Source organism: Tachypleus tridentatus, chromosome 13, assembly GCF_004210375.1.
Source record: "Tachypleus tridentatus isolate NWPU-2018 chromosome 13, ASM421037v1, whole genome shotgun sequence".
Classification (NCBI taxonomy): domain Eukaryota; kingdom Metazoa; phylum Arthropoda; class Merostomata; order Xiphosura; family Limulidae; genus Tachypleus; species Tachypleus tridentatus.
The window spans coordinates 201867623-201894442 of record NC_134837.1 but is presented as its reverse complement, the minus strand read 5'-3'; the positions used below and the strand labels follow the sequence as shown (position 1 = coordinate 201894442).

Below are 26820 nucleotides of genomic sequence, written 5' to 3'. Positions count from 1 at the left end.
CAATGTTCTGTTTATTTTAGAAAAAAGGTACATTTACTTTTGATACACATAGATAAACCTCCTTTTTAAGTTGCTCAATATTTCGGTAAATATTTGTTTGAGATTTAAAATTTAAAGTAGTTTGGACATTTTTTTGTTTTGGAATTTCGCACAAAGCTACTCGAGGGCTATCTGTGGTAGCCGTCCCTAATTTAGCAGTGTAAGACTAGAGGGAAGGCAGCTAGTCATCACCACCCACCGCCAACTCTTGGGCTACTCTTTTACCAACGAATAGTGGGATTGACCGTCACATTATACACCCCCACGGCTGGGAGGGCGAGCATGTTTAGCGTGACGCGGGCGCGAACCCACGACCCTCAGATTACGAGTCACACACCTTACGCGTTTGGCCATGCCAGGCCTTTTAAAGTAGTAAGAAATAGTTTAGAGTTATTAAAATCTGAGTTAAGATAAAAACTGTTTATACTTGTTAATGCTGTTGTGTGTATGTTTGTTTAGTGTGTTAATGCTGTTGTGTGTATGTTTGTTTAGTGTGTTAATGCTGTTGTGTGTATGTTTGTTTAGTGTGTTAATGCTGTTGTGTGTATGTTTATTTAGTGTGTTAATGCTGTTGTGTGTGTTTATTTAGTGTGTTAATGCTGTTGTGCGTATGTTTGTTTAGTATGTTAATGCTGTTGTGTGTGTTTGTTTGGTATGCTAATGCTGTTGTATGTTTGTTTAGCATGTTGATTCTGTTGTGTATGTATTTGTTTAGTATGATATAAAAACATCAGATTTTATAGAGATGTTATTTTTTGAGTATTCATGTATCTATATTTTATGCTGTTATATTAAACAGTTTATACACACTTTAAAATAATTTCTATTATAAAGGAACACAGTGCAGTCTTACATCTCATCCTGATAGGCCTAACTGCTAAAATGTAATTACAATGCAGAAAATCTGAAAACTGGACTATTGCCATGGTGATAATAGTATCTTTTTTTCCTCAATGGCTTGTAAAGTTGCAGAATCCTAGGATTTGCCTTCTAGGGTTACTGTGTGTTCATTTCATTCACAGTTCTTTCTGGGTGAGCATACCTATATACAGTAAATGGGCCTTATGTTTAATGCTATACTTTGTGACAAAGGATGACAAGTGTACTTTGTAGCTAGAAGGACTGGTAGAAGATAAACTTGACCCTTCAGTGATGACGAGAAACCCACTTGTTGAGAAATTTATATGCAAAAACGGCTCGTTTGGGCTGAGAAAACACTTTACATAGAAGAGCGAACAACGTTTCGACCTTCTTCGGTCATCGTCAGGTTCACAAAGAATGACCGAAGAAGGTCGAAACGTTGTTCGCTCTTCTATGTAAAGTGTTTTCTCAGCCCAAACGAGCCGTTTTTGCATATAAACTTGACCCTTTCTTAGCTTCTCACCTGCCCATTTTGTAGAGTCATGTTACATTACCAGTATTTTATTAAAAAGAAGTGTGTAATCCTGTAATAAATTAGTATATGTTAAGATTTTTTTCTGTGCAAAAATCAGAGGAGTTGCTTTTAAAATATTTATAGATAAAAACTTATTTCTGTATAATTATTTCTGATAAAAACTGCTTGTTATGTGTATTGTTCTGTATAATTATTTCTGAAAAACTACTTTTATGCATTCTATCTAATTATGATAAAACTACTTGTTATATGTATCCTTCTATATATTTATTTTTGATAACCACTTTGCTATTTCTATCTATATGATAAAAGCTACTTGTTATATGTGTTCTTCTATATAATTATTTACAATAAAACTACTTGTTATTTCTATCTAATTATATATGATAAAAACTACTTTTTATATTATTCTTCTGTATAATTTTTGGAAAACTATGTTATATGTATCCCTCTATATAATTATTTATGATGAAACTACTTGTTATTTTTATATAATTATATGTGATAAAAACTACATTATATGTATCATTCTGTATAATTATTTCTGAAAAAAAATATTTGTATGTATTCTATCTAATTATGATAAAAACTACTTGTTATACATATCCTATATAATTATGTATGATAAAACTACTTGTTATTTCTGTGTGGTTATTTATCATAAACTATATTTGCAATTTCCATTCCTCTATTATGGTAAATGGCCTGCTATGGCCAGGTGGTTTGACTCATTATCTGAGGGTTGCGGGTTCAAATCCCCCTCATACCAAACATGCTTGCTCTTTCAGCAATGGGGGCATTATAATGTGACAGTCACTTTTGCTATGTGGTGGTAAAAGAGTTGGCGGTGGGTGATGATGACTAGCTTCTGTTCCTCTAGTCTTACACTGCTAAATTGGGAACAGATAGCTCTCATGTAGCTTTGCATGAAATTAGAAAACAAACAAACTATTTATAATAAAAACTCTACTTTTTATCTCTACTTATCATTCATAAATTTAGGTGTAGTTTGTTTTTTTTACCATGACCACTTCTGTTGGAAACTATCAGTTTTATATACCTTTTTTGGGGTGTTGCACTTGGCTCCTACTAAAGCAGTAAGTGTTTAATACAGCTTCTACTAAAACAGTAGTTGTTAAATACAGTTCCTACTGAAATTTGTTACACACAGCTCCTACTAAAATGTATTGCAAACAGCTCCTACTTAATGTGTAGCACACAGCTCCTACTAAAACGGTAAGTGTTGCACACTGCACCTTCTGAAACAGTAAGTGTTGAATACAGCTCCTACTAAAACAGTAGGTGTTGTATACAGCTTCTACTAAAAGAATTGTTGAATTCAGCTCTTACTAAAATAACAAGTGTTGAATAGAGATCCTACTAAAACAGTAGGTGTTTAATACAGCTTCTACTGAAACAGTGCTATATATAGCTCCTACTAAAACAATAGGTATTGAATACAGCTCCTACTAAAATGGGTTGCACACAGCTCCAACTTAAACAATATGTATTGCATATAGCTTCTTCTAAAACAAGTGTTAAATACAGCTTCTAGTAAAACAATAATCATTACCACAATTTTGAATCTTAACCAACCAAACTTTTGATTGCTCTAATTTGTCGTACATTATTTCAGTGCTGGGAGCCATGAATGGATTGAAACTAATCCTATGTTAGTACTAGTAATAGGTATAATGTAGGGTGTGCTACATTCTGAATGATTGAATGAGTAGTCAGTCACACGGTGAAACATCTGGTGTTACTTACGTTTATACAATAAATGAGTGTGTCCATAGTGTATGACCTTTTTTTGTACTCCTTTATGAGCATATCCATAGTGTTTGACCTTTTTTGTACTTCTTTATTGAGTGTGTCCATAGTGTATGACCTTTTTTTGTACTCCTTTATGAGTGTGTCCATAGTGTTTGACCTTGTTTTGTACTCCTTTTCCCCTCTGTTGTCCTCCTAGTTATATACACATTACACTTCACTTTTACTGATAAAAATAACGTCTTAGAATTAAGAATCCATAAGAGAATTACACTTTTTTTTTTCTATTTTCTTTCTTATATGTAGCTTAGGAATCTCCTTTTTTTAAAAAATATCTTTTAAGGCTTGCAGACATTTCAAATGTTCCTTAAAATACAGTTGCCAAACCTGAGTGCATCTACTTTCCATGAACTGCCCGTATGTGAATTTGTTGGAGAAAAAAATAAGCGTACCAAATGCAGGATTGTGTGATACCATACGTGAGACTCACTACTGCCAATTTACTGTATTGCCTGAGTGTAGAATTACTTCCAACTATCTACCATGTCTGTATATCATCACGTAAAGATAACTACTTATGATATTGGGGAACAAATTCGTGTATCCTGCAGCAGTTGTGCTCGTTTGTTATTTAACTCAGCACGAAGAATCTTTTCTGTTGATTTTGGGCTCCTGAGCCATCTGAACTTTTGAACTTTTTTTTTTTTATTTTTGAATTTTGGGCAAAGATACACGAGGGCTATCTACGCTTGCCACACTAATTTAGTAGTGTAAGACTAGAGGGAAGACAGATAGTCATCACCACCAACTCTTTTTCTTTCTTTTTTTTTACCAACGAATCTTGATTTGACTATCACGTTATAACGTCCCTGCGACTGAAAGGACATGTTTGGTGTGACGGGGATTCGAACCCGCGACCCTCAGATTACGAGTCGAGCATCTTACAAAAATAATACTACCTTACACAAGATTCCAAATTAAATTGTGCCTACATAAATCTTACGCCGACAGTATTTCATAAACTTCCCAAAACTATAAAGGATGAGCTGCTAAGCTGAGAAATTGGCTGCAATTTGCTGTTTACGATGATTCACGAGCAATCTATAAAACGTTTTTCCTGATTGGCCAGTATTGACATGCGAGCCAATCATGCATCGCATTTCATATGTTTAAAATTACGCTCATAAACGTAACTATGTGTGATCTTGTATGTGGCAGGTAATATTTGCAATAGTAGATGATATTTTGCAGAACACAATGGTTTGTGGAGTAGGAGAAGATACTCAAAACAAACAATTCAGTTCTGGATTTCTTTAAGAAAGCTGTTGTTAATGTAAGTGAATAACAACCAAAGAAAATTAGTATATCAGTAATAATATCGGCCTAATAGCTTGATTTTTAAAATGATCCCTAATGGTCTAAACAAAAAATATACAGTAGGCCTAGTAACAATATTAAGGTCTTATGCCAAGTATGTTCAACTTAATAGAAAGTTCAATACTTATTGAAACGGAGAAAATAATAAATTTAATGCGAAAACTATAGTTTCGTTATTGTGTGAAGAGAAACAGCAGTTGAACAAAAGTAGCACCTGGTGAGCAAATTAAACATTTAAAGGAATAGAAATATAAATCTGAGTTCTTTGCTGGAAGTATGAACTTGCACGACTTAGTCTCAACTTATTAGAATACCCGAGTCCATATCGCACACTTTAGTTTTTGATTTGATGTTTGATGACGAAGACCCCTCTTATCAGTTTTATAGAAGTTAGACGGCTTGAGTGGGTAATTAAGAACACTTTATAAATGTACAAACTTATTTTATTGACTTGATTGTTTTACTTTGTCAGAAAGAAAAACTATGGTACATAATATGACGAATATAGTTTTTAACTCGGACCTCTTCACTACAACAGGCTAACCACATCAGTGATTAATATCCATCGATATATCTTTAAATTTAAAAACAACAAAGTGTGTATGCAACAGATCGATGGAACAGTGAGGTTTAAGTAGATGGATTATCAAGATACTGGAATACATAAAGCCCGGTGATAATTGATTATTGAGTTAGGAACTGTAGTGGCCAGTTTTTGGTTACTGTCGGTCAGTTAGCTCATTTTTTTGAATAGTGGATTTATCTTTTGATGAAGTAAGGGAGATACGTACGAAAAAGCACCATTGTATTAGAGTTTGCTGTGAACTTAAGTGTTTCAGTGAGTAGTAATTAAACAAATTTTTAGAACTTGTAGTCGAAGAAATAAAACTTCTTATCATTAAATGGACTGGACTTTGCATTATTCTGGACGTTACTGAGCAATACGAAAGCCTTCACCTAACCAAGAAATTGTTACATATTATAATTTATCCCGTACGAGTCTCCGACTTATTATGTTGCATACGTTAACGTATTATGATTTCAAATAGCCGTAAGTTTTAGTTTAAAAGTTAATTGGATGTCGATGTGTATCATATTTATGATATTTATCAACAAGATTGATACACACAGTTTTCTTTCTTAACACAAATATATTTTAAACAAGCAAACAACAATAAAATGTATAATGATGGTTATTACAAATAATGATTTATATACAAGAGTTTAACAAACTTACAAACAATACTGAGTCTTCTATTTGGTCTTGAACTGAATATTTTATCGACGATTCACGATGAACGAATTAATCCTATGTTGATACACAGGTACATTTATTTTGACGGGAAAGATAACTATCTCTATTCGTGGTTGGCTTCGCACGATCTATAAGCTCACTTTTCACCGAGGAAGATATCTAATATTTTCCTAAACATTTTAACGTCCGAAGTTAATTCTCTTAAGTCAAATAGTCAGTAATGCTTGAAATCTATAAATATTCCTGGTCAGATATCTGTATTTCCTATTAATAAACGTTTATCACAATTATAGCTTCCGACATTTATAGTATAGTGACTGTAACGAACCAACAATGATATTATACTGTCTGTTCACGTGTTGCGAAAGCTACCTTTTATACCGATTAGACGAGATTTTTGAATGTCCAGTTGGCAACAATACTGACAGTTACTAGTATTTTACATGTTTATTCTTACGCTCGAGAATCTTCTACAGGTTTAGAGAACAGGCGAGAATTTCACAAAACGCATTGAACAATATACGTTACAAGCCTTTCTAAATATTTATTAAACTGAGACAAACATAGATATTAAAATAGGTATATTAAATCCGTTACACAAAACATAAATATTTCAATGGAAAATTTGTATCAGCTTGTAACTAAATAGGGAGCTAGGAACCAGAGTAAAGTGGTTGGTCACTTTTTATGTACTCTAGTCAGTTTTGTTTTTTAATAACATGTATAGATTAACATTTAAAGTTGCTAAATTTATCTCAGTTTGGTTTTCTAAAGTTTTTGTTTGCATGCTTAGGTTTGTTTTAGACCAGTTTCTCTCTCCATCATTAAAATGTCTGCATTTTAGTTTTGAAAATTTGCTGAATATTAATTTCCGTAAAATGTAATCAAAGCAAGTTCATATTCAAAAATTACCATACCTATAAGTTTTATCTAACAAAATAGTTGGATTTGACCATCACACTTATTATGCTCCTAACATAAGCAGTAGAAGTATTAGATGAGTTTATATAATAAACAAGTATCATGAAAAAAAGACTTGTCAGTGTGATTTTATAGCTGTGTTCAACATCAACATTACAATTTAGGTTTAAAAAAGTCAGATTCTGGCTTTCCTGCAAAGCCACCAATGATTGTAAACATTTACGGATTTGTTAACCAGTTTGTGCTTTAAGAGTCGATTATTCTTAGACGAAACTGTCTAAAACTTTTAAGTTAACACGTTGGTTGGTATTTTCAGTGTTTAAAACAAACTAAAATACTGTTATGTCTGCTATATTCAGTACCGATAGGACCTTTCGACCCAAAAAAGGCCTGGAATGGTACGACAGAAAAAAACAGAGGTCGAAGTATTAGTTATAGTCGCAAATCGTTGTGAACTGAACTAAGTTGATAAAGTTTGATTTTTGATCAAGATTAATTAGGGTATTTGTATTTTAACTCCATTCTGTCATTAATTAATTTTATCTTGATCAGTTTTTTTAGTGTTCATGTAACACAAAGTATCAGTGCTGTTCTGTATAAACAGTTCACTAAACTGTGCTTGTTGTTATAACACACTTTTAATGTTTACAAAAAAACGAGTAATTACACTCAAAACATAAATACCGCATTATTTCCAACTGACGCCCCCGGGAGTGTTGCGTGGTGCAGAGTCGTGCTAAGTATAGTATTTTTGCAGTTCCGGATTCTATTTTTCACATGTTATTTGTTTATTTCAATACTAATAAGTGTTTCAGTGTTTTCAATCAAAACTGTAGTAGTAAAAGTGGATTATATGTTGGATTAATCTTGCTGTCACACAGGGTATAAAAATACCGTGAAGGAAGGTGTTAATTAAAGGAAATACTGTATTAAAACCTGAGAACACATGGTGCCAAGTTCGTCTTCGTTCTAGAATTTTCAGGAATACTTTATTTTCGTTCCTACGAGTTTCTGCCATTGGTGGAATAGCTAAAATACAGGGTTCGATATCCGCAGCAGACTCAGCAGGTTAACTAAATATGACTTTCCTCTAAAGTAAACAGATATATACTTTATATTACTTCTTTGTTAGGCGGAAGACAAATATAGTTTTTAACGAATTTACTAATGTATGTCTTTTAATATATATACTCTTCAAAACAAGAAACGCAAAAGGGATATTTTGTTATTTTAAAAAGAAATATATGTAATAACGTTACAAGCTCAGAGTATGTGATGTTACACGTGTTAAGGCACTGATTGTCAGACCAAAATGACAATAAAAGTTGCGCACTTTGAAAACGGAGGAAAACATCGGATTTTTCGCCAAAACGCATGCGTGTCCAATAAATTTGTTTGAGAGATCTGTATGTTCTGCAAGTGCAACATGTGCAAAATTCCTATAAAAGTGACGGGTTCTCGGTTTCCATAGCTCAGTGTTAAGCCACCGACACGCAATACAGTTACGCCAAGACTGACTGAAGCACAACGCAACAACGCCATTGGTCGCTTGGAAGCAGGCGAATCTCGATCAGATGTTGCTAGAACTGTTAATGTCCACCCAAGCACCATCACAAGGCTATGGAATCGTCACCAACAACATGGATCAACTCGTGACCGTCCATGATCTGGCAGACCTCGTGTGACCACGCCCGCACAAGATCGCAACATCCGGTTACGTCACCTTTGGGATAGGACCACCACTGCGACGTCTACTGCCTCATCCATACCAGGGCTGCGTAGGATTTCCGATTAGACCGTACGCAACCGTCGACGAGATTTTTAGGCCCCATGTGCAACCCATCATAGTGAACGTCAACGACGTTTTTCTACATGACAACGCCCGTCCTCACACAGCCCGACTCATCACTGTCTTCTTGAGACACCACAACATCAACGTTCTTCTCTGGCCCTCCAGATCACTAGATTTAAACCCCATCGAACATCTTTGGGACGAGTTGGACCGACGTCTGCGACGGCGACAATCTCAACCGCAGACTCTACCTCAGCTTGCAGCAGCTTTGCAGGCTGAGTGGACAGCCATTCCACAGGATGTGATTCGTCATCTCATTGCTTCCATGGGCAGGAGATGCCAAGCAGTTATTGATGCTCACGGGGGCATACTCGTTATTGACGTTGAGTGACGTTAAACTTCACCTAGTGAGCGTGGACTTCGCCTTTGCAGACTTTGGATGTTCAGCAGTGAATGTGCAAAGTTTCACACATGTCATACAGAAATACCCGGAATAAACTTGTTAACAATTTGTCTCATATTTTGCCTTTTGCGTTTCTTTTTTCGAAGAGTATATATGTTTACTTCAGTTCAATAGATATTTAGAAATGCATGTAAATTATAGTGTTAAATATGTATTGCGAAAGTCTCGTTTATTTTCTAAATTTGTAAAAGATTTTCGAGCTTAAGAATCGACAATGTACAATGTGTGTATGTAAAGTACTAGTGAGTGTCAGTATTGTTGCCAATGGAACTTTCTAGAACCTCGCCTCAAAGTTTATAAATCGCAACACGCGGAAAGACAGTTTTATAATGTTAGTCCGCTACAGTCAGTATACCATAAACTTGGGAAGCTATAATTGTGATAAAAACTTATTAATCAGAGAACTACAGATATTTGACCAGAAATATCTATAGATTTCGAACATTACAAACCACTTACCTTCAGTGAATTATCTTCTGACGTTAGCATTTCTACGAGGACATTAGGTATTGTCGTCTTTGAAAACCTTCATGTGTTTAGTAAAGCTGCTGACTAGCTACCCGTCGAGATAAGTGTACCTGTGTTTGTTTGTTTCTTTGTTTTTTAAATTCGCGCAAAGACGCAAGGGCCATCTACACTAGCCGTCCCTAATGTAGCAGTATAAGACTAGAGGGAAGGCAGCTAGTCATCACCAGTCACCGCCAATTCTTGGGCTACTCTTTTACCAACGAATAGTGGGATTGACCGTAATATTATAACGCCCCATGGCTAAAAGGGCGAGCATGTCTGATGTAATGGGATTCCAACTCGCGATCCTCGGATTAATATGTGCATCGTGATTGTCACTATATGTTCTAGGTTTCCACTTGTTTTTCTAAAAGTCTGAATGTTACTTTACTCGTACATGATTTCAGTCATACCAAGTACGTATATCACCATGGTTACAGAAGACTTCAGTCGTTTGGTATTAGTATTTGTGTTTTATTATGAATTATAAATATAGTATCAGTTAAACACAGTTTCAATGCAAAATGGATTTTCGTACATTTGAATTTGTTTGGGCACAAAATAATTTAAAATTGTTTATGTGTGCAGATCCTCTAACAATAGAACATAAATGGCATAACACATGTAAGTTAATGTGTTAATTAAACATTTAATAGTCTTCGCCATGTTTTCTTATGGTCTTTTTTTAACTCGACGCGTGATTGTAACACTCCATTCTAGCACATCACCAAGTAATCTTAAGTATTGAACATACGGATGGAATCATAATCAGAACATAACTGTTTTGTCACTACAATGTTAATACAATGACGTCATTAAACCTCGTACTTTCAAGACCAGAGTTTTTAACATCTGTAAAACTCGTTGTAGCTTCTCGGTCAGGAGAAAGGGGTGATTTCGAAGAGGTTAAACTACAGTATACTGTTTTACTGAACATAAAGCAATGCGTGTGACCTAACAAACGCTTGTCTACAGTAAAATCCTGTTCGTTTACAGAATATATATATATATAATATAACTGACGTTACTATAACTTTACTATTTTTGTAAAAATAGTTTGGACCCAAAATAATATCGCAGTTAATATAAATAACGATAAGTTGCTGTATCCACAGGTGGCGCTGTTGCAGCCCTCCTTACTGTTGCAGGTACACGTTTCGACAAACACATCGAATGTTCCTGTTCTCATTAGACAGTAAGTTTCGTCTCCGGTTCCTTCACCAGGAGATCCCAAAAAGGCGCAAGAACGAATGTATCTCCACTGTCCATACACTGATGAAAAAAATAATAATAAATAAGAGGTAGTTTCATAAAATTAACAGATACGAGGTGACTTATTGTATATCTTAGTTTAGAATCTGTAGTAACTCTGTCGTGTCTCAGGTAAACAATAAATGTGTTGTAGAACAAAACAACATTGAACTATGAACCCGGATTTTAGCGTTGTAGGTGCATAAACTTACCGCTGGGATTGAAGATTAAGACATCTGACAGTTGTGCACAATACACGCTTCATGGCCGGTAGGTGACAGCACAGTAGCAAATTGAACTAGATTTTCCTAATGACGTTATTTCAAACTTCTTTGGTTGTACATTGTTCCAGCGTCCAAATGTCAAATATAAGAAAAAGCTCTTATACAATAAAATATTTTAAAACTTACAATAGGAACTTTCTAATGTTCTTAGTTTTTCGCATTTCAGTTCAAGTAATCCATTTACAATTTCAGGTTTACTAACTACAGCTTGGTAGGTTTGGTGTTTTATCTACAGCACGAGCATTTTTACATATTATCAGGCACAGCTGTTACTTCAAACGTTTTAATCAACTTGGCTGTTTTATCATCGCGAGATGATTTGTTTGCTTGTTTTGGAATTTCGCACAAAGCTACTCGAGGGCTATCTGTGCTAACCGTCCCTAATTTAGCAGTGTAAGACTAGAGGGAAGGCAGCTAGTCATCACCACCCACCGCCAACTCTTGGGCTACTCTTTTACCAACGAATAGTGGGATTGACCGTAACATTATAACGCCCCCACTGCTGGGAGGGCGAGCATGTTTAGCGCGACGCGGATGTCGCGAGATGAGCAGCAAACGGTTCTTCTACAGATTGTAATTTTTTTTTCTTTGTGGTTTAAGAATACCGGATGGAAAATGTTATCCCAAAGACAAAGTAAAAAAGTTTCCGATTTTATAAAATCTCCCCGAGATACCACAAGTTTTAATGTTTTACGACGTTTCCAACATAAAGACGTTAGAAATAAATATCCTGTTATTTCTTAGTGTATGAACTACTAGCTGAAGTACCTGTCCCTTGCCCAGAAGTTATGTAAATTCATGTTCAATGAAAGGTTATCTTCGGACATGAAAAATTGCTTCCCTTATATATAACTGTTAAGATAAAATAAAAAACACATAAAAACTATGAAACACAAAATGTAAAACTGCAAACAAACCTTCGTGTTAAAGTTTGTGAAGATTCACCAACAGGGGGTGAAGTAATGTTAAAAATGGCAAAATTCAAAATTTGTATGCATCTCTTCATGGAGCCAATGAATCTCCATAACTAATTACAGTAAAACCTGTCTAAGGCGGAATCTAGCTCAGACATAGCGATCATGCACGTCCTTACTTATATATAATTTTGGAGCGGAACGTTACACTTGCTTGACTCAAGAGAAGTAAGACGTTTGCGAATAAAGTTATTATACCGTTTATTCTATATTTATTGGAATAAAAACAAAATAGACATTCAAAATATACATAAGTACACAAAATCTTAATTAAATTTATTTCAAGAAAGTATCCAATTTCAACTGTTTCGTTTTTTTTTAATGGGCTTTCTCATGTGGTTAAAAGAGAACACTACAGCCTTTTCATGAAGTTCATTTTCCCCCCTTCATTTTTGCATACAATTTGACAGCTTTAATATAACTGAACACTTGCGATGAAGTAGGAATTTTTATTTCCTCACTATCTTTTCCATTTTGTTCATCTTCTGAATCTCTCACACTGTTACCATCTTATGATTCTATTATAGATTTTAAATCAGTTTCAACAGTTTCTGTTAAAACATTCTTGTCAACGTTTACAAAGCTTTCCGCGCTCACAGAATCATCTGCATCAACCTTCTCAATCAGAGTTTGGATTTCATTAGAATCGTCATAACAAACAACTTCTCCACAATCTCCGCCATTATCAAGAATAAATCCACAGTTTCGAAAGCACTTTATTACACATTCGTCTTTTACGCATTTGATTGAATGACTTAAAAATTGCATTCAATGCAATTGCATCTAACACGTCAATTTTTATGGCCATTTCAGATGCTCTCTTACAGCATCAATTTTCTGTATTCCAATTTTATACACTGTATAATTCCATTATCTAGTGGCTTTAAAACTGATGTTGTACATGGAGGTAGCAAAACTAAACGAACATTTGAAAGTTGAACTTTTGATGACAAGTTGCATTATCTAGAAAGAGTAGAATATTCCTATTTTCTTGTTCCATTTTTTGTTTAATTTGTTCAAAAATTCCTCGAATATAGCACTTGTCATCCACACTATTATTCGCTTTCCATTCCACAGGAAGTTGATTCTTCCTTAAAATTTTGAAACAGCACAGATCTTCACTTTTACTTATTACCCATGGTAAATTTTCCCGAAATTTTAAAATTAGGGAAGATATGAATTTTTTTTGTGAGAATTATTTAAAGAGTAGAATTTTGCACTTAAAAGCCAAATATATGTCTTCGAATCATGAATCTAATTTGATTGCAAAAAACAACAGAATATATTTAACCGATACATACTGTAACAAAATGTCCGAGAATTTATTAATATTTAAAAAATTATTAATTAAACAAGAATTTAATATTTAATCAAAAACGTTTTTTCCGCCTTATTCAGGTTCTAATTCTACTTGTTGATAGACGAGGAAGATGAAACATAGTTTTCCGTCTGCGTTACGCAGGTTCCGTACATATAGAGGGTCTTTTATGAGAGAAATCTCAAGATAGTGCTGAAAAATTTTGATATTTCCGGCTTGGACAGGTTTCCGCCCTATGCAGTTTCCGACTTAGAGAGGTTTTACTACAGAGGGCGAAGTAGTTACATGGACATACAGCAGACAGTACTATTATATTTATATATATAAGTAGTTACATGTACCGATGATATTACTGTATAGTATACAGGTACTTTACTACCTTTCTGACGTGTCTTTCGGCACATCGCAGCCTTCAATCCTGGAAAATGTTCCAGAGAGTAGACGCTGCAGTCTGTGATGGGAAAGGATGTATTGTCGAACGGATCGGCACATCTAGGATCCAGATCAGAGCGGCATCTCCAGCATTTAATGGCCAACACTAAATGGATCAAAGAAATCGAAAAACTGGAGAGAAAAAAAACAACAATCGACACACACACACTAAGTGGTTATTTAAAGAACATTATAGGACATTAATAGTACGTTTTAGAATTTTTGTTTTATTTGATTGGTTATCACATACATGTTGTAATTTATACCAATAATATATTTTAATAATGAATCATTGAATAAAAAATCTAGATGTTTTGTTACTGAATCGGTTGTTGCGTAAACATGTCATCCAAACATTGTTGGCGACGTTTTCTGCTAGCCAGGTACGAGTGTATTATTTACATTTCAGCAGATGGTTGCCATTCTAACTGTACGTTAGTTACCCTTAATACGGTACATTTGTTTACCAACCGACGTATACAACTGTAAACAGTTAACTCACACGAAAAAATACTCCAGTATAATACGTATTTATTAATTATTATCTTTTTACTTAATTACCAGACATTAACGCCTGTATAGAACAACAGCATAAACTCTGTTATATTTTTATTATATATAATAACAAACAATAGCGTCTATATAAACGGGTACATATAAACATCCTTCCTTGTTCATTCAGTATTTATTATTATTTTGTGAATGAAACGAATCTTTTTCTCCGGAATAATAATATATATGTTTTACATAATTTCTGACGTTTCGTTTTTTTCACCTTTATCAAGGGTTACAGCTGCCAACTTACGGCCAAGCCTCGAGATCACATGTAACCATTGATAAAGGTGTAAAACCGAAACGTCAGAACGTACATAAAATACTTTATTTTCCAGTAGGATTGTTTTATTTACGAAAGGCCCGGTATGGCTAGGTGGTTAGGACACTCGACTCCTAATTTGAGGGTCACGGCTTCGAATCCCCATTACACCAAACATTCTCGTCTTTTGAGCCGTGGGGACATTATTACGTTTCAGTCAATTCCACTATTCGTTGGTAAAAGAGTAGTCCTAGAGTTGGCGGTGGGTGGTGATGACTAGTTGCCTTCCCTCTAGTCTTACACTGCTAAATTAGGGGCGGCTAGCTTTTTGAAAAATTATAAAAAAACAAACAATCTTATAGGATTATAAAAAGCACAGGCCCTTCGTTAGCAAGTTTTGGAAGTTTATTGGTTCGTAAAGTGTTTTAATAGTGTGTGGGTAAATAATTACCAAACATATAACACTTTGTCTGCAATGATCCATATATTAAAGAAGGTCAGATCAAATAAAGAATAAAACAATTATTTAACTCCAAAAAAAATCCTTTTTAAATTTCAAACGATCTTGTATTAGAATACATAATTCCTCAAACAACTTTATTTTAAATTTATATGGACCAAAAACTATATATAATAAATTAAAAAGTGAAGAGAGAGAAAGAAGTGCAGCTCATTAGGTAGCGCCTCCTAATACGAGAGTTTTAAAATTGTTGATTGTATAAGTGGCCTAACGGTAAATATTTTTAAAATCTAAATGTAATTTGTAAAATTGTATATCAGCAGATATTTCTTAAATTTTATCTGTGTTTATGTTTACTAAGAGCTAAAAAGCCCGCAAGCTTGAGTCTGGCTAAAAGTTAGGTTTCGATATATGTGGTGGTCACATATTGTATAGCTTTACGCTTGAACAAAAACAAATATTGTCTGTTGTAAGCTGACATAAACAAGTAACGAAACTTGTCTGTTGTAGGATGATGTAAGCAAATAACAAAACTTGATTCGTAAAATGTATATTGATATATTAGGTGTCCCAACTTCTAAGATTGCTATTGCAACTAGTACATAAATATACCATGTTCTGAATCAATAGTAATGACAATTTTAAGTTATGTTTATGCAAAGAGTAACCGTATTAGTTTAAAACTTTTGTTTTAAGGCGTTCTTTTGAAGTGTACTGTAACCAAGTGAGAGTTGACATAATATTACAGTATTGCTTGTCTACTAGGCTTGTAACCATTCATCAAAATGTTAAGGGAGACCGAGAAATTCAGTTTTACAAAACCAACACGCCTTAAATAATTTATATTAGTACAATTCGGGTGTAAAACTCCTATGTTCCAGTTCTGTACTCAAGACTCCAGAAAGTGTTTCGTTTGGTTCGAACTAAATTACACAACATTAACAACCTGAGCAATTTGGTGAGGCGCGAAGGTTCGTTTTCTGTCTTTGTCTCAGTGAGCCCTTCCAGGATATATCTAAACCTTAATCGAAATTCTTACCTTCGATGCCACTGAGCGTTAAGAAGACGAGGGTAGCTAAAAGTGAAGAAAAGAAACAAATATCCATTGCTTGAAATATATTTTTACTAATGTTTAAAAGTAAATGATGCTCTCTCTTGGCAGCCGTGAAACTTTTGAAACTTATTTACATCATTACGTTCTACAAACTTTCACGTGACACGTACGTTTGACCAATCAAAACCTACCTAGTCATTTCCTCTGCTGTAAGCCCATACCTGTGGAATCTCGTTCAAATTGTGGCCGGCGGAAAACCTACGGTAATCACTGACATGCCTCGGGGGAATAAATCATGTACGTTTTTCACAAACAGAAAACACTCTTCCATATTAATATATAGTACACACAACATTCTATGTCAAATTTTCGTAAAACTCATAAAGTGTTACCACAGCTTATGAAATTATATTTAGAGAGGTGGAAGAAAAACAAGGTAACACAAATATACGCCATGCAACCTGTTAAATTACGTCAACAGAAATTCGTATTATATGTTATTATATAGGACAAATAACAACGACAGTATTTTCTAATCAAGAACATCTTAGTTTTGAGAAACAGGTGTGCCCCCCCAAAAAAAAAAGGATACAGTGTGGAACTCAGAGGAATAAAATCAAAACTGGTGACCAAACTGGTAACTACACTTATAACAGTGATAATAATTTTACAAATATTCATTAGCTAGTTAGATAAGCCACGTACATTATTTTGTCCTCTGTCATGTCCCACAGTTGAACAAAGAACGCGGCTTATTTAAGTAATGATTTAATATTCGCTGTAAGATTCTTCTCACTGCTATAAGTGTAGCTACCAGTTTGGCTATCAGTTTCTCACTACTATAAGTCTAGCTACCAGTTTGGCTGCCAGTTTCTCACTACTATAAGTGTAGCTACCAGTTTGGCCGCCAGTTTCTCACCACTATAAGTGTAGCTACCAGTTTGACTGCCAGTTTCTCACCACTATAAGTATAGCTACCAGTTTGGCCGCCAGTTTCTCACCACTATAAGTGTAGCTACCAGTTTGGCCACCAGTTTCTCACCACTATAAGTGTAGCTACCAGTTTCTCACTACTATAAGTGTGGCTACCTGTTTGGCTGCCAGTTTCTCACTACTACAAGTGTAGCTACCAGTTTGACAGCCAGTTTGTCACTACTATAAGTGTAGCTACCAGTTTGACTGCCAGTTTCTCACTACTATAAGTGTAGCTACCAGTTTGACAGCCAGTTTCTCATTACTATAAGTGTAGCTATCAGTTTGACTGCCAGTTTCTCACCACTGTAAGTGTAGCTATGCCGGATCCACTAAATAAGAAAGTGACACTCGACAGTAACCAACATGAGGTTTAGGATCGCATCCCTATTATTCGGAACAGACCAATCTTTATAGAACCAATTATATTTTAAAAAAATATATGGTGGTAATTTTCCTCCCTAAAACAATGTTAATAGCTTCCTTTATAGAAACACCATGGAATACAGATTAACAGTTTATTGGTATCACCCCATTGCAATCGGTACAATTATATCAAAAATCATTATTTATGCTAATTGTTTAAACTAATATGACGTGATGCTAAACACTCTTTAATTATAATAATTTGTGCTTGAAAGTTGGGAATAAATAATAACCGTCCACCCGTATGATTCTTTTAAGAATTAATCTAGAAACTGCTATCCTAGTTTGCGTGGCCTAACCGATACTTATATATCTGCTTGTTCTTTCATCTTAGAGTTCGGGTACTTTAAATCAACCGTCTTTTATCCAAATGACAAAAATATAAAAACTGTACATCTTTAGGTGAAACTTTTTTAAGAATTTAAAAAAGGTAGAGCACGTGATTTTTTGTGTAGGTGTGTGCAAAACGTTTGGGCAAATTTGAGCGAATTTTGTTGAACAAGTTTAAACAGGTGGCATATATTTATACCAAATTCAGCACCTAATTGTAAATTTTAGAGTTGTATCAGTGTATAAAATTTGAGAAAAAAATCCAAAAAATTACATATGTTTTTATATCAAATAAAATTTCCGTACATTTAGCCAGAAGAAAATGAAGAAACCCAATGAAAATTGGAAATGTTAGATATTTCTTAATGGAATTTGACATGTGAAGTAAAATTCCAATACACAGAAATATATGTTCGTTTGGATAACCACAGTTAACGCTACAGAAGGTGGGCCATTACTAAATTATCACTCAAAACTCCACAGCTGAGCCAGTGGATCTTTCTGCAGCACTTTGCTTAGTGTGTAGTAAATAAATTGTAATGAAAATATGTTTCTACATCATTATTTTTCATTTGCTAAAGTAATTCACAAGACATATGTAAATTATTCTAGTTACGATGAATTTGAGGTCCAGTTTTGGCTATTTTCACCCTAGTGAGAAGTACTGCCATAAGTTGCAAATACTTGATGGCAAACAAGGTATCGCGTGCGTTCTGTTGGTCATAACTACCAAATTACGTCACATATGTTAACAAAATTGAATGTGCACATATATGAGGTAATGAAAAATGCAGTCCCAGAGTCTGAAGAGTTTGGCACGTGAGGTGCCACTTCGGCTATATTATGTCACCTCTGATGTTACCTTTTTTCTGCACGCAAACATAGAAAGAAATGAAATGTCAGTTTGTTCAGAAAAATACCTTCAAACAAACTTCTTTAAATGTAGTTTTGCTATAACAATCAAATAATGCAGCGGCGACTACCTGTGCCTTTTATCATGACAGAGATATTTGTCTCTAATCCAAGAATTCTCATTCATGAATTTGAAGAGACACCCAATATCATGAGGCCCAGTTTAAGCTGTGGAAATTCAACAAATGTCATTAAACATCACACAAAGAAAACAGTGGCGGCGCCAAAGGAGTGTTTGGGGGCTTGAGCCCCAAAAAATAAGTCAAGCCCCCCTCAGCCCCCAAATATTGTTACCTACATATATTCATAAAATATGTAAAACACAATCGTCGTTGTTGCTTAACAATTAACATCAAAGAGACATAGATCTGTAGAACTCAACGTCTTCATTAAGACGGAAGTATGTGTCATGCGTCCCATAGCAATGTACTGAATGCACTGAAACTCATGCGCTGTATTGCCGCTCCCTGTGTAATGCCATTCTATCTTGAGCTGTGACGAAGAATAGACAACCACATTGATTTCAAGTTACAACAGATCATCAGGGATTTTACTTGATAAACCAAAGGTTTCACAGGTATTTATCCATTAATTTCATTTATCTTTTATTGACCTATACACAATACTATGAAGCATTTAGCCAGTGTTGTGTCCTCTGTGAGATCATTTTGCATTGTGTATCAGCCACCCAAAATTGTACTGATGATTGTGGCATATACTTAAATTTGTGCCTTACTATCCAATTAATGTTATTCTTATGATTAGATAATAACCTTACATGTTAACTGACCAGATAATATTTCTAAACAATCCCAGAATGAATTTTGAAATTGTCATTGGGCTATTTAGAAGTTCCTAATTTAATGTAATGTAGTAGTTACATTATTTTAACAGGTGATTGTCACACTTATGATAATAAAAACAATATCACAATCACAGTTTGGCCTGTATGAATAATGTGAACTTATGAAGAAACCAGTCTTTCTGTGAAGGTCAACTGTAATTTAGCAAACTATGGTGTGGCAGAGGATGACCTCGCAGTGGAAGTCCACCAGTTGGACCGGCTAATTGCCAGGAAGAAAGACAAGGGGCAGGAAGTATCCACACCATTGGAGCTTGCAACCATGCTGGAGCCATACAAGGATGCCTTCATGGATCTCCACAAACTTTTATGCATCGCTGTGACCCTGCCTGTCACTTCAGCTGCCTATGAGAGAAGTTTTTTATGTTTGAAGCTTCTCAAGACATACTTGCGCAACAGCAGTGGTAACAACCACACCAGCAACCTTGCTGTCATATCAGTAAACTCCAGGAGAGCAAAACAACTCGATATTGATACTGTTATAGACACATTTTCTGCCAATCACCAGAACAGGTGTATTGTTTTGAAGTAATATTGACTATAAGCACAACATGATGAAAGATAGTTAGCCTGATAATGACCTTACTTTTCCTTAGAGTGTATTAGCCTCACATAGGATAATTCGTTTCTGATATGTAAACTATGTCTTTATGTTATATTTCTTTTGATTTGTGGCTTTACTCTTAATGGTATATTAAATGTTCAATCTACGCTAATCTTGATTTTCTTTATTATTATGTATTACCTTGGGTGGAATTTAGGTGAGTTTCCTCTTTTACATATACGCATATTTTCATAAACAGATTATTTCTAATTTGTAATAATGAATTATTAATCAGAGTATGAGTTTCCAATGAAAGCTGCATTGAAAACGCAGTTCAAAATAGCACACCTTTCTGAAATGTACCTTGGTATTTACATTATTATAATTTACCATCTATACTTCATATTGATGGCATTTTGGGAAGCCCCTCAACAATTTACCTCAGCCCCCCTCACCACCCCCCTCCAAACGAAAATATCCTGGCGCCGCCACTGAAAGGAAATTCTAAGAAATTACAACATCTCTAAAGTTGTCATGTTGCTGGCAACCCCAGTAAACTGTAAAAAAAACAAACGATATTCAAGACACTAAATTTATTTCTGTAGATGATTGAAATAGTGTAGGAATGTCAATCACAGAAGTGGCTGAACTTAAGATTCTTAAGGTTCATTACATGTATTCAAACAAATAATAACTGGATTGAAAACAGATTTTGGACTGATGATGCCCATTTCCATGGTTCCATAACTTAAGGTGAGACTAACACAACCAATTAAACATCTACAGTTTAATTAGCTGGGGCGAGACCCACGGGCGTGATATGGGTAGGGTTTATCAGCAGTGTAATTGAATGTTACCTTTTAAATAGGCTACAGCTGGTGGTTTATGAACTGTTAATGTAACATGACATTAACCACCTTGTGTGAGAAGATTTGAGCTGTTAAGGGAACATGGCATTACCCACCTTGTGTGAGACTATTTGAACTGTTAAGGTAACATGGTATTACCCACCTTGTGTGAAAGAATTTGAACTGTTAAGGTAACATGGTATTATCCGTCTTATGTGAGAAGACTTGTTCGATTTTCTGTTGTTAAACGTAAAGCTACCCAATAAGCTGTCTGTAATGGACTTACCACTAAACCGTGGGGGTGGGGGTGGGGGGCGAAAGGGGCATTTAGTAGGATACTGTGTTAGCATCGTGGAAAGAATCAGCTTCTGGTAAAATAAAGATTGTTACGATTACCATATCTGACATCTTTTAGTCTCATCGACTAGGTGGTCAGTTGAACGCTTTGGGGTTATCATGAACTACCCGCACATAAGTTAGAATGGTATGTAACAAATCATACCGGTTCAGAAAAAAAATGTTGAAAACAGTTTGTTTGTTTTAAAAGATGGTGTTGTTAACCCCATTCTTTATTCACCAATGTTTGAAGAAATCAATCTAAAAAAGTGATGTGGTCGTTTTGGCATGACGTCACCGAGTACAACTACCTCTTTTAGATGACGAAATATGTAAATTATGGGGGAGGCGTTTCAAGGGGCACCACGTGTATGGGATTTTAATTCTGCTAAAGAATTTTCCACTGTCTGAGATTTAAGTAACTAGATACATGAAGTAGCTTTATAGCTCATTCATACATGTTAAGAATTATGGAAAATTTTTTATGAAGTGAACGTTCGGACAACTTTCTGATCTAGCAATTCAAGGGCAAATATTCATCGTCAAACAGAACAATACACTTTTGTGCATGCTAGATAGTACTTATAAAAACTGTTCCTTTGTTTCGTATAAATGTTATTTTTAGTTTAAGATTGTTAATGTGCAACTAAGATAAAAAGAAAAAAATTACTATAGGATTCAGGGACTAGCTCAGGGGTTCGAATCTATTCCTGAACTTCTCTCATATTAGCAGATGAAGATGCACAAACAAAAAATCATCCCTTGACATTTCATACAACCTGATATATTGTACAACCTTTGATATACGTCAATGACATAGATGAAGGAATTGTCAGCAAATTACTTAAATTTGCTGATTACATCAAGGTATTTGGTGTTGTTAGTTGTGAAGATGCTGCTGATGATTAACTAAAGGATCATTTGAGCTCCTTACCTTAGGAAAGTCGTGGAATTGTTGGGGTTCATAGAAGGATAACTAGAATGGTGCCTTGGCTAGAGGGGTTGTCACATGAAGAAAGGTTGAAATCTTTCAAAATCTTTTCTTTTGAAAAAGAAGAGTTAGGGGGGGTCTGAGTGAGGTGTTTACAATTGTAAAGAGAATTGATAATGTTGATGCACAATCTTGTTGTTTTCATATTTAACAGTGAGAACAGTAGGACTAGTGGACACAAATATAAATTTTGGCAGGGTAGGAGATATCTTCAACGAAGACAGTTTCATTTTTCTAACAGGGTGGTTGGCCTTTTAAATGTGTTGTCTTAAGATATTATTGAGACAGTAAATATATGTGAGTTTAAGAAATCGCTTGATGAGTATATGAATGGTAAGGACTGGCTAAAAGTTTATTTTAATTTAGTTTAGAAGATGGAACAGTCGAGATGAAACAATAGGTTCCACGTTGTTCCAAAACGTTATATGTTATCCAATGATTATTTATATTCAGAAATGTGTTACTTACTTCTTATTAAACATCTACTTATCAACGCTTTTTTCAGGTTTTCAAGAAAAAAACTAAAGTTTTTTACCAACATTCATTCTCAAAAATGTGTTCTGTGTTTTGTATGTTTTATTTTCTCCAGAAGTTGTTAATAAACGTAACTCTAAAGGTGAAACAAATAACGGCAAAGAAATTGAAATATGTTTATAAGTATATTTGAATACAACTTCGCACAATACCTCTTAATTCACCCCATACAACACATACACACACACATGTGCGCAAAATACTTTTCAATATTTGTATTTCGGGAAAAAAAATCTTACAAAGTACTTTACTATTATATTCGTATTTAAGAACAAAATAAAGTACTGTTCTTTCAAGTCAAATTTTACGTTTCTATTTCTCTCTCTCTCTCATTTTTAAGGGAGATATCTAGATCTCTAGCTGGGTTTGAATTCATACGTTACAAATAGCATTATCCTACTTTAAGCTGTGGGTACATTATAAAATTGATAATCACTTAGCGTGGATGGTGGATGCTGATTACTGACGACATTCCTCTAGACAGTAAAGATTGCTACTTTTAGATCATCAAACGTTTTAAAGGTTTCATGATGAATATTTTCTCCAAATTAGAGATGAAAATGCTTCATCGACTACATCATACTAAATTCTCACGAACATTTCATTTAGTGGAAGGAAATAGTAAAAGCCTAAAATATGCCCACTTTCTTAATATAACTTTTAAACAATCAGGAACACGTCATGTTTAATTTTATACTTACAAAAATGGTGCTGTTACACTTCGATAGATATACATGGTTTCCCCTTTTTAAAAAATTCCCAATTTCACAGGACAATATATACTTTTTATTCAGCTAAAACGCAAGCGCTATTGAACCTGAAAGTTAGCACAGGACAAATAACCTATTGAGCATCTCTGTTCTTAAAAACAAACAAACAGGTTCCAGAGTTTATTAGCTTACTTTAACAGTCCAGACTGATTCCATCCTTAACTACCAATGCAGTGAAAACTTAAACTTGTATTGTTGAATATAGCCTCTATTCATTTAGAAGGGTTACTGGATTTAGTTCATTCTGGTATCAGTTTTCTGTATTCAGGAAATTTCCAGCTTCATAGGATGGTGTGCATAAGCAAGTAGAACAATCAGCAGAATCTGATAAACAATAAGTAACACTCCCAGTTTATCCTTTACAGAAATTATTATGGCATCACTTTGGTTTACCCACATATCTCTTATAAAATAACGATAATGGCCCTCTCTAGCTTTGGGAGTTGGTGAAGGCTCATTATCCACAGTTATCAATTTGATTGGAAACTCCAAACCATGGACAATGTAAGTTTTCCATTACAGTTTCCCTTTGGTGCCTCATACCTCTCTTGTAAATACAAGCTTAAGGATGCTCCAGATAGATTCCTTAGGTCTTTTTGCTACAAAGAGGACAACTTTACACTTTGATGAAATTTATTATGTGAATCTTTTGTAACTGCCAATCATTCATCAAAACCTTAAACACTTACTTATAACTAATTTGAAAGAAATGATGGACAGGTCGGTCCTGCGATAGAGCTCTTATTGGTTTCAGAGCAGGAAATCCGGATTTGAATCCGTGAGATATCACTAATTATTCCTGCACCTGAGACTGTGGCTGTGTTACAATAGTGGTAACAAATCCCTTAACGTGGATGGTAGAATGCTATTTGTTGTCGTCTTTAGTTCTGGTCAGTAGTTCAGAATTCGTAGTTTTACCATAAACACAAAATATTAAAAGAAACCTTTGCAGAGATCTAGGTTTCTCTGTACGTTTCACTTTCTGGATGGAAATGTTTTCTGTGTTAATTGTGGAATTTGGAATATATGACGGCCTTAAACGGTAACTCTCACGAGTTTCCCCACTTCCATGGAAATGAAGTCTCTCATTGTCTAAATGTTCACTTTTTGTTCTTCAACTCTTAATAGTTTCGTTACGAGAATATTCCTTCGTAGAAAGGTCTATGATGTCTTAAATAAGTTATACCATTGCATTTTCAAATGGTCGAAAATTCACTGGAAACCAAATACATTGGTGTTAAATATGTTATCTGGTGTGGAAAGGCTTACATCTTCGGCGACTTAGCATATGATCGTATTAAATGTGATTAATTATTAGTATTTTAGAATAAAAATATACAAACTGTTATTAAATATTCAAATACGACTGGACAAGCAAATTGACAAAATATCTTACCAAAAGAATGTAAAAGCGACAAAAAATCTTTACAAACAAAATTAAAAATATTCAATTACATAAAGTTAAAATTTATTTGATGCAAATTAAGTTTTAAAATATTCATGGTCACGTTTTATTTGCTCAAAAATGTAGTTCAATACGTATACATCTGTGTCAGTCTTACGATTTATATCCTATAAACAACTCGTTGAAAGATGCACCCAGAACATTACATATATTTTGTTTAAAAAATAAGAAGAAAAGATGGTAAACGGAAGTAACCACGGCAAATGTAACAGTATTGGACGCGTCTTTCCGTTTGTGGAGAGGAAAGCTTCTTCCTTCCATGATAGAAAGCTATAGTAATTTTCTTAAGCCTATTTAGCGAATTATTACTCTTGGTGGTGTTTTTTATAACGCTTATTCGTATTTTTTTATCATATTCACTTTACAAACCGTCTGTAATGTCTGCAAGAAGCGTTAAAAAAAGAAGTAAGGCTACTTCCCGGTCAGCAAAGGCGGGTGTCTTGTTCCCTGTTGGGAGGATGCATCGTTATCTTAGAAATGGAACCCACCATCTTCGCATCGGCGCAGGAGCGCCCGTTTATATGGCAGCCGTTATTGAATATTTGACTGGTAAATTATTTGTTGTATATGTTAAGATTTTGCAAGATATAGATTCACTGAACACTTAAATTATATAACGTGGATTGTCACTTAAATTAAAAGTACTGAATTAAATTAAGTAAGAGGTGGTAACCGTGAACTCTGAATAGAGTGGTACTGGTAGAATGGTAGCGGTACATTTGTACTCTTCGTAGTAATAATACAACAATTCTACTGCTAGAGTTATGAACAGTGGTTGTGTCTAAGGTATACTTTGTATTACTGTTAGCACTATTAATGATGTTAAGTCAGTGTTACTACTATTGTTGCACTCTGCACTGTTGTACAAGTCTATTGTTTTCTCCAATCTTCAGTTAAGTTTCAAATATCAACATTAAATATTTTTAGACTGTGATAAATTATATTACACTAAGAACCATTATTTCACAAAAACGTGTTTGTGTCAACTTGTAGTTGGTGAACCAAGTGTCACCATGTTTGAAAGTGTATAGCTTTAACCTTTAGATCTGTAGGAGTTATTTATTCCATCTGTGGTCCCATTTGGTACATCTTGAAATTTCATGTATTTTTGTACCATACTAAAAGATTTGTATATACAGACAATGTGATTAGAAAATCTCTCCTGTATTTTTATAGGTACACAGGTAATTTCATACTTCATTATTAACATTTGGTTTTGACAATTTATCTATATAATATTAATATAGACGTATGAGTTTGAATCTGATGGACTTTACTGGGACTATATTTTATTGTCTTGACACGGGTGATACGTAGTATTAGGTTTCCATGTAAAGTGATAATTTGATATCACTCACTAACATTTTGTTTACCTTGTTCCAGTGAAAAGGTCATACAGAGTCATAGCTCAATTTGCTAGTACAATTTATAATTGTACTAATTGAATAATTGTAATTGCTGTAGAAATTGAGATTTGTTATTTTCATTATTTAAAAATCACTAAAACCCTTACTCAAAGTAAGTTCCATGAATTTAGGTTTTTGATCTGAGCTAATTTAGTCCCAATAAAGTCCACCAGTTCCAAACTCATACATCTATATTCATATTAGATGGATAAATTAAATGAACATCGTGAACAATGAAATGTTAATAATAAAGTATGAACTTACCTGTGAAAGTATAGGAGAGATTTTATAATCACATTGTCTGAGATAACATGATT

The 26820-nt window shown here is 34.4% G+C and overlaps 2 protein-coding genes across 3 annotated transcripts in view; one reads left to right on the top strand and one right to left on the bottom strand.

The window, feature by feature from the left end:
• Window positions 1-4977: 4977 nt before the first annotated feature.
• Window positions 4978-16271, bottom strand: LOC143238529 (UPAR/Ly6 domain-containing protein crok-like). Its single transcript, XM_076478821.1, has 3 exons — window positions 16093-16271; window positions 13727-13885; window positions 4978-10792 (listed from the first exon to the last, which is right to left on the bottom strand). Exons 1-3 carry the CDS (start codon window positions 16157-16159, stop codon window positions 10548-10550), a joined length of 471 nt encoding a protein of 156 aa, XP_076334936.1. The 5' UTR covers window positions 16160-16271; the 3' UTR covers window positions 4978-10547.
• A 9014-nt stretch (window positions 16272-25285) lies between these two features.
• Window positions 25286-26820, top strand: part of LOC143239155 (core histone macro-H2A.1-like) — a 30110-nt gene continuing 28575 nt past the window's right edge. The window contains exon 1 of one of the 2 annotated variants that reach the window (XM_076480006.1): window positions 25286-25646. In XM_076480006.1, the coding sequence (XP_076336121.1) occupies window positions 25475-25646 (172 nt within the window). In that variant the 5' untranslated portion in view covers window positions 25286-25474. The remainder of the gene's footprint in view (window positions 25647-26820) is intronic. The other variant, XM_076480005.1, reaches the window with a different exon arrangement.

Excerpts from the sequence above, each read along its gene's own strand:
- LOC143238529 (XM_076478821.1), bottom strand. The coding sequence starts at position 16,159 with ATGGATATTTGTTTCTTTTCTTCACTTTTAGCTACCCTCGTCTTCTTA. Across the intron at positions 13,886-16,092 it reads AACGCTCAGTGGCATCGAAG|TGTTGGCCATTAAATGCTGG; the intron begins GTAAGAATTTCG and ends TGATCCATTTAG. Across the intron at positions 10,793-13,726 it reads CCGAAAGACACGTCAGAAAG|TGTATGGACAGTGGAGATAC; the intron begins GTAGTAAAGTAC and ends TTTTTTCATCAG.